The 12,396-nt window shown below is 51.3% G+C and overlaps 7 protein-coding genes across 7 annotated transcripts; 3 read left to right on the top strand and 4 right to left on the bottom strand.

Moving 5' to 3' along the window:
- Positions 1-656: 656 nt before the first annotated feature.
- M438DRAFT_330506 (uncharacterized protein) lies at positions 657-2,375 on the top strand (the record flags this gene model as incomplete). Its single annotated transcript, XM_029903328.1, has 1 exon — positions 657-2,375. The coding sequence occupies one exon, from the start codon at positions 657-659 to the stop codon at positions 2,373-2,375; it is 1,719 nt and encodes a 572-aa protein (XP_029765699.1).
- Positions 2,376-2,724: 349 nt separating this feature from the next.
- M438DRAFT_370646 (mRNA capping enzyme alpha subunit) lies at positions 2,725-3,964 on the bottom strand (the record flags this gene model as incomplete). Its single annotated transcript, XM_029908203.1, has 2 exons — positions 2,725-3,745; positions 3,795-3,964. 2 exons carry the CDS (start codon positions 3,962-3,964, stop codon positions 2,725-2,727), a joined length of 1,191 nt encoding a protein of 396 aa, XP_029765698.1.
- A 529-nt stretch (positions 3,965-4,493) lies between these two features.
- M438DRAFT_330504 (uncharacterized protein) lies at positions 4,494-5,570 on the top strand (the record flags this gene model as incomplete). The annotated part of the gene is made up of 1 exon (XM_029903327.1): positions 4,494-5,570. One exon carries the CDS (start codon positions 4,494-4,496, stop codon positions 5,568-5,570), a length of 1,077 nt encoding a protein of 358 aa, XP_029765697.1.
- Positions 5,571-5,728: 158 nt separating this feature from the next.
- Positions 5,729-7,259, bottom strand: M438DRAFT_262842 (NicO-domain-containing protein; the record flags this gene model as incomplete). The annotated part of the gene is made up of 6 exons (XM_029899845.1): positions 5,729-5,964; positions 6,014-6,681; positions 6,734-6,819; positions 6,869-6,941; positions 6,994-7,004; positions 7,056-7,259. 6 exons carry the CDS (start codon positions 7,257-7,259, stop codon positions 5,729-5,731), a joined length of 1,278 nt encoding a protein of 425 aa, XP_029765696.1.
- Positions 7,260-7,466: 207 nt separating this feature from the next.
- Positions 7,467-9,233, bottom strand: M438DRAFT_286868 (ketoacyl synthase domain-containing protein; the record flags this gene model as incomplete). The annotated part of the gene is made up of 8 exons (XM_029901601.1): positions 7,467-7,743; positions 7,791-8,159; positions 8,221-8,487; positions 8,539-8,625; positions 8,678-8,749; positions 8,800-8,907; positions 8,959-9,125; positions 9,182-9,233. 8 exons carry the CDS (start codon positions 9,231-9,233, stop codon positions 7,573-7,575), a joined length of 1,293 nt encoding a protein of 430 aa, XP_029765695.1. The 3' UTR covers positions 7,467-7,572.
- A 135-nt stretch (positions 9,234-9,368) lies between these two features.
- On the bottom strand, positions 9,369-11,005 carry M438DRAFT_286866 (uncharacterized protein). Its single transcript, XM_029901600.1, has 2 exons — positions 10,391-11,005; positions 9,369-10,341 (listed from the first exon to the last, which is right to left on the bottom strand). The coding sequence occupies exons 1-2, from the start codon at positions 10,630-10,632 to the stop codon at positions 9,618-9,620; spliced, it is 966 nt and encodes a 321-aa protein (XP_029765694.1). The 5' UTR covers positions 10,633-11,005; the 3' UTR covers positions 9,369-9,617.
- On the top strand, positions 10,999-11,950 carry M438DRAFT_7689 (uncharacterized protein). The gene has a single exon (XM_029910308.1). It carries the CDS (start codon positions 11,365-11,367, stop codon positions 11,869-11,871), a length of 507 nt encoding a protein of 168 aa, XP_029765693.1. The 5' UTR covers positions 10,999-11,364; the 3' UTR covers positions 11,872-11,950.
- Positions 11,951-12,396: the final 446 nt, after the last annotated feature.

Below are 12,396 nucleotides of genomic sequence, written 5' to 3'. Positions count from 1 at the left end.
CGACCCAGCCGACAATACATGGCTTCGCGTCAAGACCAATTGTCGTTTTACACGTATGTCGATCGCAAACATGATCTCTTTCAGCGTAGCATGTGCAACACTGCGTAAAACTTTCGAGATGTTGGGCGATAGATAGAAGGGGCAGAATGCAGTGGACTTGGCACAGGCTGTAGCGCTCTTGCCTTTGACCTCCGGACGGAATTGCGGAGAAGTCGAAGCATCGAAACGACAATGACCAATGCATGCATGAAATCCCAAGTGAAGCACCAACTCTTGTTCAAAGTCCCTCGTCCTCTCTCAGGCATCCGCGAAGCATATACCCGAAGAAGCTGTTCTCAATCTCCAATCCCTGCGCCCAAAGCCACTCTGCTGCCAACAGTGTCTACCTTTTCTGGCCCCACTATCAACAACAGTTTCGCCCTCGGTACAGATCATCACCTTGATCTTTGAAGAGCCTTTGGCAGTAACCGACTTTTGCAAAACCACACGTCACCTTCCCGCCCGCACCGCGACCAGAGGCCTATCCGCGACTGTCCAGAGAGAAAGCCAAAGTCGGCAAAGTAAAGTCAAGAGCTGTGTATAAAGAGCAAACACTGGATAGAGAGAGAGGTAGGCAAGCACTCTGGTCCAGCGGCGAGTGGAGGGGCAGAGAGTAGATGGATCCGCAGAGCGTGGCCTTTGTTCCGCACAGCGATTCCTGGCGCCTGTGCAACGACTTGCTGCGCCTGCAGCAGGTCCAGGCCGACCACACCGATCGCCTTCTACGTCTCGAACGCCGCCAGGACGACGACGCCAGAATGAAGTCGGTTTGGGGCGCCACCTCTCCCTTCCCCAGCGTCTTGAGTGGCACCCCTCAACAACCTCCCATCCACCATCTCAAGGACTTTGACGATGAACCCGCCAATCTGATCGGTAGCCTACATCTTGACCCGGACGAAGAGCCCCGTCGTATGGGTGCAACTTCACGTGCCAATAGCGTCCGCTTCGACGAGTCTGCTAACCAGGGCCACTGGGCTCACGCTTCGCGCTCATCTATCGACTTTCTTCCTCGCAGCACAAGCAGCTTGGCTGGACTAGGCATGACTGAGCGTACTTCGTCCCACAAATCTGACGGCCGTGCTAGCTCTGTACATTCTGTCAGGTCTGCTGCTTCAGGTCGTGCCAGCAGCATCAATCTAGACACCGGCTATGCTTCTCCGGTTGACACCCCGGTCATCGCTCCTGGTCTACTGATACTTGGCCCCGTTCCGGCAATCGTTCGCTGTTGGTTAAACACAAACTTCAAGCACGACGCTCTTCTCTACGCTGCCGTATCTAGCGCCTCTTACAAGTCCCAGATAGACGAACGCCTTGTTCAATATCTTGACCTTGAGGATTGCGTTGTGGAGAGCGCGTCCGGTAGCCGCTTACTTGCTCTACCTGTCTACTTTGCCGAGGCAGTCCCTCTTCCTACTTCGGCGAGGCCAAGTAGCCCGGCGCCGCAGGTTCCGTCGGCCACGGTCGAGTTCAACGTTCTTACCAATACACAAACAGATGTTTACTCGAAAGCTATCCAGATCGTCATTGGCAGTGACGTGCTTCGATCTCGTGGTGCCGACATTCTATTCTCGTCCAACAGCATGACCCTCTTCGACGACGATCAGTGCAAGTTGTCCATTCCTCTGGTTCGCCCTGAGAGTGAATCAACCTTCAACTCTCTATTCATCTCCTCCATGCAGCCTCCAAAGCTCCAAGAGATGGTACGAGAAGAGCAGACACAGCTCAACGGTTTAGGCCAGAATGACATGAGCACCACAGTCAACGACATGGTCTACGAGGATGAACTTTCTTCAAGACCAGCTAACGAAGTCCTCCAACAACCAATGGAGATAACGGCCGATGATGAAATACCTAGCCGTAGTAGGCAACACACACCTGCTCCAAGGGTTGTTCGGTTGGAAAATAAAGACTCTGCAGCCTCAACACAAGCCTCACCCTCTGCGCCGCCTATCTCATCGCCGTCGATATGGAGCAACTGGCGTCGTGAAACATCGAGCCAGAACACCGGTACCGGCACAGGAAGTGCCACAACCAAGCCCAAGGACAGCGGTTATCAACGGCGAGATGCTGGTATCAAGGTTCTGAGACCAACGAGAACCATTAGTCGTACCTTCTCGAGTGGTTCGGTAGCATCTACCCCTGCTGCTGACGGCAAGTCGCGTTATTTTGACGAAGGCAAAAAGCGAGGACAAGACACTGTTGCTGGCGATGAGAAGCCATTGAGCCGCAGACCAACAGGAGATGGTGAGGTGGAGATGACAACGAGCAAGACGAGGAGCAATCCGGCAGGTGGAGCTTCAGCATTTTCATGGCTACACTCAGGCAGCAAGCCCTGAGGTAAGGCACGAATACATTTCGATTGGCAGTTGGACATGATGGGACTTCGCCAATATGCATTTGACTTTATGACTAGCGGTTATTCAAAATTAGACAGGAGCGCGGTATTAATAGGCAATCAATGTCTTCCCAACTCAAGGCCAGGACATTCGATGGTTTTGACAGTCGTAAACCTGTAATGTTGTGTAATAATGGTATTCTCTGCTGGGAGTACTGCCTAATGCTGCACCTTAAGTGGGTATCTTGTGAATGTCTGTGTTCAAGCAATGAAACGCCTGTCCAACCTTCCTGCCAATCCTTCTCCAGTCGTCATCGTCGTTATGATTATCCACGATTTCTGCCATTTCACTACCGTGGCCCGCCGTTTGCCTGTGGCGCTATCGATCGTGACGCTTCGGCTTCACGTCTTTTCCATTGGGCATTGATTATTTTGGCGTTATCCAGGAGATCCTGCTCGCTCACTGCATCTTCTATGCTCTCCAGGACGCTCTCGACTGTGGTGATGTGGTTGGCCTCTGTCTTGTCATCTCTGAAGCGTGGTTCACCGTTGGGCTCCTTCTTGTAGCGCCATCGGCCCTGTTCATCCTTGTGACATTCGATAATGCGCCCATCCAGGATCTGCTGCATGCCTTTCATGCTTTCCCACTCATTTTCAGTCACGTGGAGTTTTGCGAATACCTCGTTCTTCTTGTTGCCGTGGAAGACGAGCAGCTCCATGGGCGGACAAGCATCGTAATCCACATAGGTCTGACCGTCGTCTGTAATCGAAGGGAAGTCACCCAACTGTAGCCTAAAGTCGATGGTGTTTTCGTGAGGCGGCTTCCATTTGATTATCTTTGGATCCGTGCCGCTCGTGTAGGGAGAGGTACGACATGTGAAGATCAGACCGTCGCTACCGTGTGGCAGTTTAGGCAAGACGTCTTTGATCATCATCATGACACCGTAAGCCTTTTCCATCTTCTTCGCATTGATGACAAAGGGTTGTAGCTCCTTCTCTTCGGGGTAGCGACTCAGGAGCCTGTTGTAAGGCTTCAGGACCGACTCGACAAAGTATCCCAAGCGCTTGTCGAGAGTGCGTTGTAACATTGACTTGCCGTCAACAGCGAGGCAGTCAAAGACCAGGAAGGTTTTCTGTTCTCCGCCAGTAGGTAGTTTGTCGAGGACAAGCTCGCCGTCCAGAAGAGTTTCGGTATGGTAACTTTCATCAGGGCCGTCGGGTAGAGGGAAGTGGAAGTGCGGGTTGTCGATGTTGTAGTAGTCGTTCTTTCGGTCGATGAGCATGTGGGCTTCCTGGAGCTGGGGGCCTTCTCCAAAGGTTGTAAGGTAGAGGAGACATCGTATGCCGTCGGTCTTTTCGCAAAGCCAGTAGCTGTCGGGCATCAGCGGGAGAAGGGTCTGAAGGGCTCTTACAAGCCTACTCGGTGTCTTGCAGCTCGCGGAAATGGCGGCGCGAAAAGCTCACTGGCTGGGCGCCTGGGAAATGCGGCGAGTTGCGCTCAAGCAGTTCGGCCACTCTCTGCTTGAAGAAATTGGCGTCTTGTCGCGGGATCAAATCGGCCACATCGGAGAGCTGGAGAAGAGAGCTCATGGCCGCTGAGAGCTCTCTGTGGGCGATACTGCTGTGTGAAGCTGATGTGTGCTGGACTAAGACGAATGCGCCATGTGACCGCATTCAGAGAGAGCCTACAGCCTACAGCCAGCTGCTGCCAAGCCTGTCAAGCATCTGAAACATGCATCCAACACGTGCTTGACGTGTTCCTTCCTCTTCACTTGCTAACCCTCTCTCTCTCTCTCTCTCTCTCTCTCTCTCTCTATTCACATGATGCGTCGTCGCATCTTGCAGAGTGTACTTGTCTGATCAAGACATGCTTGTCAGTCGGCATTGAGTGACATCTTGGCCTCTGCATGATAAAACACATGCTAGATATACCGGTCCCAGTATCCGGGGAACTTGGAAGCTGCCGTCCCCCTCAGCACATCATCTGCCTCCACTCAAATGTCGTAGGAGGTTCATGACATGGGTCTTTCTTCGATTCTCTCCCAATCTACCTAGTCGCAGAAGCAAGAAAATCCTGTCCACTCTCTCCTCCTCCAAACCTTTGCCATACACGACCAAGATGGCTTCGCACACTCTTGCTATTCTGGACGATTACGCAGGCATAGCTCCCAAATACTTCAAGCATATCCATCATCTCAAACTCGACAGCTTTCCCGACACTATACCTCCCAACAATGCCGACAACATAAAAGCCTTGACTGCTCGCTTGGGTAGTTACACCATCATCAGCTCCATGCGAGAACGCACCCCCTTTCCCAAGGAGTTACTCTCCGCATTGCCCAACCTCAAACTCCTGATTACCACCGCAAAACGCAATAGGGCTATCGACATGGTTGCTGCGAGAGAGCTTGGAATTGTTGTTGCCACCGCTCCAGGCAATCGTAATATCTCGCACCCAGAACTTCCCCCACTTATTGCACCATCACCTGAATATGATGCGACTACTCAGCATTGCTTTGCTCTCATCCTTGCACTTGCTTCACGCATACCCATCGAGGATGCTGCATTGCGATCAGGTGGTCCTTTCCAGACTGGGCTCGGTTTCACCCTGTCCAACAAAATCTATGGAGCCGTTGGTCTCGGTAGACTTGGAACGAACGCCGCGCGTACTGCCGTTCTCGGTTTTGGAATGAAGGTCGTTTCTTGGAGTGCAAATCTAACACAAGAGAAGGCCGATGAGGCAGCCGAGAAAGCAGGTCTACCCAAAGGCTCTATCAAAGCTGTGACCAAAGAAGAGTTGCTGAAGACGGCAGACGTCATCAGTATGCACTACGTGCTCTCGGATCGCAGCAAAGGAACTATCGGTGCCAAAGAAATCGGCATGATGAAGAAGAACGCGATCCTAGTCAACACTTCCCGAGGCCCCTTGATCGATGAGAAAGCTTTATTAGACGCACTCAACCGCGGTGCAATCAGGGGTGCAGCTTTGGATGTTTTCGACGTGGAACCACTTCCTTTGGATAGCGCCTGGCGCACCACTTCTTGGGGACAAGACGGTCGCTCGCTTGTCGTTCTATCACCGCACATGGGCTACGTCAACGACGAAACCATGCAAAAGTTTTATGCAGAGCAAGCGGACTCTGTACAACGCTATATCGCGGGTGGTATCGAAGCGGTCCCGGATGTCCTCAATTGAGTGGAGTACGTGCTCAATGAACGTATTTGTTATAAGGTGATTCTGATGGCCACTCCAACACTATTGCTACATAGTTGTTTGTAGATTATTCGAAATCGTGTAGAGTCATAAACCTCGTACTGCTGAGCATGAGAGCCACATCCTGATCGTTCCGTGGTTTACACGACACAATCACCTTTTCTATCAGCATGCACATGCTGAGTTGAAGGACCCTCTTGGACAAGCTCAGGCTCTCCATGAATTCCCTCAGTGTTGTTGTCTCTCGTTTCCAGGTCACTCTCGTCAGATGGTCCGACAAGTGCATTCCTCTTCGCATCCACGCGTCTTCGCCATGGGCGATAGAGAATCGCGCTGATGACACCAAAAACGACAAAGCTGCCACAGATTGCGCCACCTGTAATCATGTCAGCTTATTTGATTCGATAGAAAGAGCATCCACCTACCAATGATGTCGTAGTTATCGCTGGCAACTTCAACGCCATCCCAGAACCCACCAGTGAGATCGGCAGCTCCCTGTAGCATACCGAGGAATTGAATCACGCCAATGACCACAGCAACCAGCACAGTGACGCCAGTGAGGACGGACTGATAATACAACACGGCGATGTTGTCCTTGGCCAAGCGTGTTGACGTATATAAAGCCATCATGAGGGCGCCGTCCGTAGTGTCGAGTAAGCACATGCCAGCCGTGAAAAGAACCGGGAACAATAGGATGAGCCAAAAAGAAGTTCCCTGACTAGCGGAGATTGCACTGATACCCAATAGAGCAATTTCGGATGATGTGTCGAATCCTAGACCAAATAGTACCCCAAGAGGATACATCTTCCATGGCCGGTCGATGAGCTTGAACATCCTCTTCAAGACATGGAATAAGCATCCTCCACCTTCGATTTGAAACTCGGGCTCAGGTGAGTTGGCGGGTGAGTTGATGATCTTCCGAAGCTGTGTAATGAGCTTATACAGAATGAAAACGTTCATAATCCCAAGCACGATCAGGAAAGTGGCTGAGACGCTACTTCCAATTATCCCGCCGACTCGCGAGAATGCGCCGAATCGCGATGAGACGGCAGCAGCGGTTGATGCCACGACGATTGAGGTTATGACGACGATGCTGGTCATCTATCAGTATGTTTGTATAGCAGTGTCGATGGGGTTCGGATTACGTCGAATGTCCCAAGGAGAAGAAAGTACCGACTGTAACTGGACGTTGCCCAGTCGCAATCAGACGCCGAGTCATAAGGTCAATGGCCTGTCCCTATCAGTTTCATGTGTCGAGTTCAAAGGCTGAGTTTAGATACCGAGATGTGGTCAGCATCGAGAGCATGTCTGAGGCCTAGAGAATAGGCAAGCACAGCTGTAGACACCAGGGATCTGAAGACATATCAGCATCATATCTGTCTCTCGCCATATTACATAGTCTCACGTATGATAGCTCTGTTCACGATTAGGACATATCACATACAATATTCGTTCGTCCAGACTTACCAGAACAATTCCCACAGCGATCCACACAAGAATGTTTATAATCACCAGCAATGAGATGATGGCAATCGAAGGGAAAGGCAGTCGCTTTAGCACTGGAATCTGTGCATGATAATGCTTGCCTTTGGCTCTGAAGCGGAGATAAATGGCATTTTTGCTGGTAGCATCATTTTCGCCGACCATCAACGGCTCGGCCTGAGAAGACATTGTTCCACTTGATCGTGGCACGATAACGCCTCGTGTCGATAGCACAGTATTTCTCAGAAGAGGAGGAGCGACAGAGGAAGAAAAAAATCACAATATACACATCTAGCTGGACTCCCCCGTTATCAACCCCGAGGGTGGGGCACGGCGGGGCCGGCTGGCGAATCGCGAGGCGCGGGCGCGACCGCTCTCTACTTTTTACTACTTTATATCGAGCAATCGATAACGAGATAAAAAAAAAAAAGGTTCGGCGAGAGAATTGATCCATCGAGAAATAACAAAAATCGGATTGCGTGGATGTCCTGGCAACCCAATTCTAGCCGTATCTGCTGAGACAGATGCTCGCATTCGTTCCTCCAAAGCCGAAGCTGTTGGATAGAGCGACTTGCACGTTATGATCTTGTGCTGTGTTTGGGACATAATTGCAATCAAAGTCGGATGCAGGATCACCGGCTTGCTCGAGGTTAAGTGTTGGTGGCAGTACGTTCTGTGTCTTGTCAGTCGCGCTCAGTCGTTTCAGGACACCATACATACGTTTTGCAACGCGAGGACAGTAAATATGGTCTCCGCTGCCCCTGCAGCCCCCAAAAGATGTCCTACTGCGCCTTTGGTGCTGCTAATATTGACATCCTGAGCGCTTGTGTGTCCTTCTTCGCCGAGCAATATGGTCTTGATAGCACGGTTTTCGGCTGCATCACCGAGGACGGTGGAAGTAGCATGGGCGTTCACATAGTCGACATTTGCAGGTTTGATGCCAGCTTGCTTGAGCGCACGCTTCATGGCAAGATACGGTCCCTGGCCGTCTTCGCGAGGAGCTGTCATATGATGCGCATCAGATGAGAGGCCGTAGCCTTTGATCTCGGCATAGATGGGAGCTCCACGTGCTTTTGCGTGCTCTAACTCCTGGATGACAAGCATTATTAGAATATCGTGCGCCTCATCGCACGGCGTAGACATCACTTACTTCGAGTACCACAACACCTGCACCTTCACCGATCACGAAGCCTGCTCTCGATCTGTCGAATGGTCTCGAAGCCTTTTCAGGACTGTCGTTCCAGTCCGTAGCTAGACTTCTGGCTCGAGCGAATCCAGCAATGGCGAGTGGATGTATGCAGGATTCCGCACCTCCAGCAACCATGACGTCCGCATCGCCAAACATGATCATACGGGCAGCATCGCCGATGGCGTGAACTCCGGTTGTACAAGCTGTAGTCGCTGCATGGTTGGGACCCTGTTATCATCAGCCAACACGGCATGCCATCATTGGTTGCACCAAACACACCTTGAATCCGTATCTCATTGAGATGTGACCAGCAGCCAAGTTTATCAGCAGCCTAGGTACGAACAGCGGAGAGACTTTCTTGTAGCCCTAAAATAGTGTCAGTATTGTGACTTCAGGCAAGACAGGCCTTCTGACGAACCCCTTTTTCGAATTCTACAGCCGTGTTATAGGCATCATCTAGACTGCCGATACCAGAGCCGATATAGACTCCCTATGATCATGTTAACAGAGTCATGTGTGACACTGGTACTGCGAACTTACGGTTGCTTGAAGATCTTCCTCTGACTTGGGTCTCCAATTTGCGTCTTGTAGGGCTTCTTCCGCTGAAGCCATAGCATATTGCGCAAACAGCGCCATTTTTCTGTCATCCTGGTCTCATGTTCAATCTGTCGTCGACAGTGGGAAGTTTGCGTTACTCACGCCCGGCTGCAACCATTCTTTGGAAGTCCATCCTCCGTCCGCTCGAAGACCGACAGGGATCACGCCCGCAACCTGTGACGGCAAAGTGGCAAACTTTGGGTTTCTTTCTTTGATGTTCACTATTCCACATTGACCATCGATCAGACGCTTCCAAGTCGGCCGAACGCCTGTACATTTGATAAGTATACACGTTAGAAAACAAGGAAATATGTTTAAGACTCACCGACTCCAAGTGGAGTCACGGCTCCAAGACCTGTTACGACTACCCTTCGCATTGCATTTTGCATTTGTTGAAGTTGACCTGAACATGTATTTCTAATAATAAAAGCAAGAATGCTTCGGGAAAGATGAGATAGAACACGCCTGCACGGGCCCTTTGCTCATATATTTTGCACAACTGGCATAAAATTCGTCTATCCAACATCAAGATGTGAGTATCGTCAGTTTCAGTTAACACATTGTATTCGTAAATTGCTGAAATCACTTTTTGTCCGATGATAAACTCCCCATTATTCAATCCAGAGCCTTTGACCCATGCTGTACCATATGCAAATGCTGTTGCTCGCCCTAATCTTATCCATCATGACCTCGTGAAATTAAAACCGATATGCAATAAGAAAAAATGACCTTGTGGATCAAGTCTAAGAGTAGCGAGCATGCTACTCATGTCTAGGAGGAGCCTGCATCGCTTCGTGGAAGAAAAGTTGTCGAAGGCTACCCTTGCTGGGCGAAGTGCCGGACGCATAGTCCTTCTTGTCGTAGCTCATCTCTCCCTCGACAACACGAAACGCAGTGCTAGTACTTGCACTGCTACGAAGGGAAGCATTCTGGTGAGCGAGATCCGTCGATGCGGTGAGTGGCTCTGTGTTGACGACAGGCGTTACGAGGTCAACCGAAAGAGAGCTGAAAGAAGCACTGTAAGGGTTTTTGCGACCCGGGAGCGGGCGAGTGGAGAGGTATGATCCAACGGTACTCAAAAGTGAGCCCGGGGTGTGTGACAGCGACGGCGTGTAGGGCTCATAGCTCGCGCGACGAGGGCTATGCTCGCCTGAGCTGTGGCGGTAGTGGGAGAGATAGCGAGATCCATCACTCTCGCTACGACGATACATGGGATGCTCTTCGTTGCCGGACAGGTCGGAGCTATCGTCAGAGAAAGCCAGGGACGGTGGTCGAACGACGGTTGGCGATCGCATGGGAAGGATCTCGTGCTGGTTGTGGTCGTCGAAGAAGTACGAACTCCGGGGTGTTGTAGGTTGCGGCGAGGGTTCCGACGGTAAGATGGAATGACTCAGAGGCTTGTTGTGGTCCTTTCTGCGACAGCTCTCGGAGCAGTACAAGATTGAGTTGCAGGCAGGTGTGAGGATCTGCTTCTCGCAAGTAGCACTGCGGTGTGTTAGTTGCAAGGCTGAGAAAGACGACGCGGTTTGCTCACCAAAATTGAGGAAGGCCAGCCATGTCTTCGTCCTCTGCGTTGGTGTCTGCGTCTCTCTTTTGAGTCTTGCCAGAAGTGGTACTAGTACTGGTCTTGTTGCACACAGGGCTCTTCTTTGATTGACCCGAGTGGCTGTTCTTTCGAGGACCCAGTGGGGGAGGTCTTAGCGGACGTGCATGGGTAGGTGCGGCTCGACGAGTGTTGCACGTCGTGTTGCGTGCATGTTGTTGTGGAGGGCTCATCTTCAGCAGACGAGGGCAGGGGTGTGATTTGAAATAAAACGAATGTGGTTGACATGCAACTTAAGCCGACGGTGGCCGATGCAGTGTGTATCGTGGAGCAAAAGCGGTAACAGCACTGAACACAGACAGGGCGCTGCTTGCTGAGAAGCGCGCTTCCTTATCTATGAAAGCCTGAAGATAGACGTCGCCCAAAATCTGTCTGTCTTTGAATGTGTCAGAACAGGCTACCTGAATCGGCTTTGCAGAACATCGGAAACACGGATAGGCAGATCACAGTCCATCTTCTCGATTCTCGACGACAATCAAATCTCATTCCTCGGCCGCGCAGAAACAAGAAATAGCAAAGGAAAGTGATGCGTACCCGTCGATGGATGCAGCAGCAGCGGTGAGACTTCTCTAGCAAAGAAACTGAGGTCGTTGCTGATAAGGGCTGCCAATAGGGCGTCGATCCGGAACAAATACAGGTACTTTGCTGCAGGTACGGCAAACGGTGTCAGAGAGGAGACGAGGACTGATAGCGCAGGTCTGTTGTTGTGTATCCCCCTGGGGCTCCACGGAATCTAGGAGGAAGAAAGCAAGGTGGTTTTGTAGGTAGAGGTGAACTCGCAAAGACCAGGTGCCTTGCCCACAGCACAACGGTAGTCAAGCCAAAATATAACGGGCTACTTGTGACCCCCCTTGTCGGGCTCAGTCACTGCTTTCAAGTGGAGCAATTCGCAATTTTGTCGACGCATGACATCTCTCGGAGCGGCCACGACGCAGTGGGATAGAGTTAGCGCTTCAAGAGACCCTGACGATTACCGCCTCGGCAAAACTCATGTCTGTTCCGCTCCCCTGATTCGCACAGCTTCTTCCATGAATATCAATGCACAGTCCAGACTGTTTCGTGTATCCGCTCAGTTGATCCGACAGAGATTTTATCCAAAAGATCGTCCATCTTCTCGCAGTACGAGTGTTATTACGCACGAAAGAGCCGAGACTAAGCGGTACGCGTTACCTACGTGTTCTGCAAAGCCCCAAGGCGGACGACTATCTCCTTCTGATGTTCTTGTGTGCCATATCACGTTCGTTACACCACGAATGGCACCACCAAAGTTCATGTTGGCGCTTTATCTATGCGCAAACAAAGACCGTATTGCGCGATGCTTTGCTCATGAGTCATCGGGATATCCCTACCTAGCTAGATATCGTTCTACCCGGGCCCGTGAGCAGCGGTCTTCAGACTTCTGCCCCGCTTGAGTCACGACCATATCAGCCATGGCCGCCGGCCGGAAGAATGGGCTCTCCTCTCTGCGCTCCGTGAGTCTTCCGCTTCTTTGTTTGTCGTTTTCTTAACCTGCTTGTTCGTTCCTCTGTTTTCCTGTAACGCTGGCTAAGGCTCAAGCTCGTCTCTCCACATGGAGGCAGGGCGCTGCCGCAACATTACTCCACGGTCCACAATTCTCCCGTACTCGTCAGCTCCACGTCAAACGAGTCCCGGTCTGCCCGGGGGTGCACACTCCAATGACCACTTTTTCACGTGGGAAACATCTAAGCCTTGTCCCGAAAACGCGCGTGGATTGCGACGATTTGCTATTGCCTCGAAGACTGCAGCTTGACATACATGTCTTCTCCTCACCATTCAATTGACATTGCTCATCTGCATTGTGTGAGTAGGTATGTGCACATCATTGCACGATCAAGATTGTCTAGCGCGTGATGCATTACCGCTTCCGATCGCATCGATCAACGCTTCACAGCCAGATTGAGAAATGCACGAACAGT

Source organism: Aureobasidium pullulans (assembly GCF_000721785.1).
Source record: "Aureobasidium pullulans EXF-150 unplaced genomic scaffold scaffold_1, whole genome shotgun sequence".
NCBI classification, from domain to species: domain Eukaryota; kingdom Fungi; phylum Ascomycota; class Dothideomycetes; order Dothideales; family Saccotheciaceae; genus Aureobasidium; species Aureobasidium pullulans.
Note: the sequence above shows the minus strand (reverse complement) of the source record. Positions and strands in the feature narration are given on the sequence as shown.

What these genes read in the sequence shown, in the direction of transcription:
- M438DRAFT_286866 (XM_029901600.1), bottom strand. Translation starts at nt 10,632, where the DNA reads ATGAGCCCTCCACAACAACATGCACGCAACACGACGTGCAACACTCGT. An exon ending in GCTGGCCTTCCTCAATTTTG is followed by an intron (nt 10,342 to 10,390) that starts GTGAGCAAACCG and finishes AACACACCGCAG; the next exon opens with TGCTACTTGCGAGAAGCAGA.
- M438DRAFT_7689 (XM_029910308.1), top strand. Translation starts at nt 11,365, where the DNA reads ATGACATCTCTCGGAGCGGCCACGACGCAGTGGGATAGAGTTAGCGCT.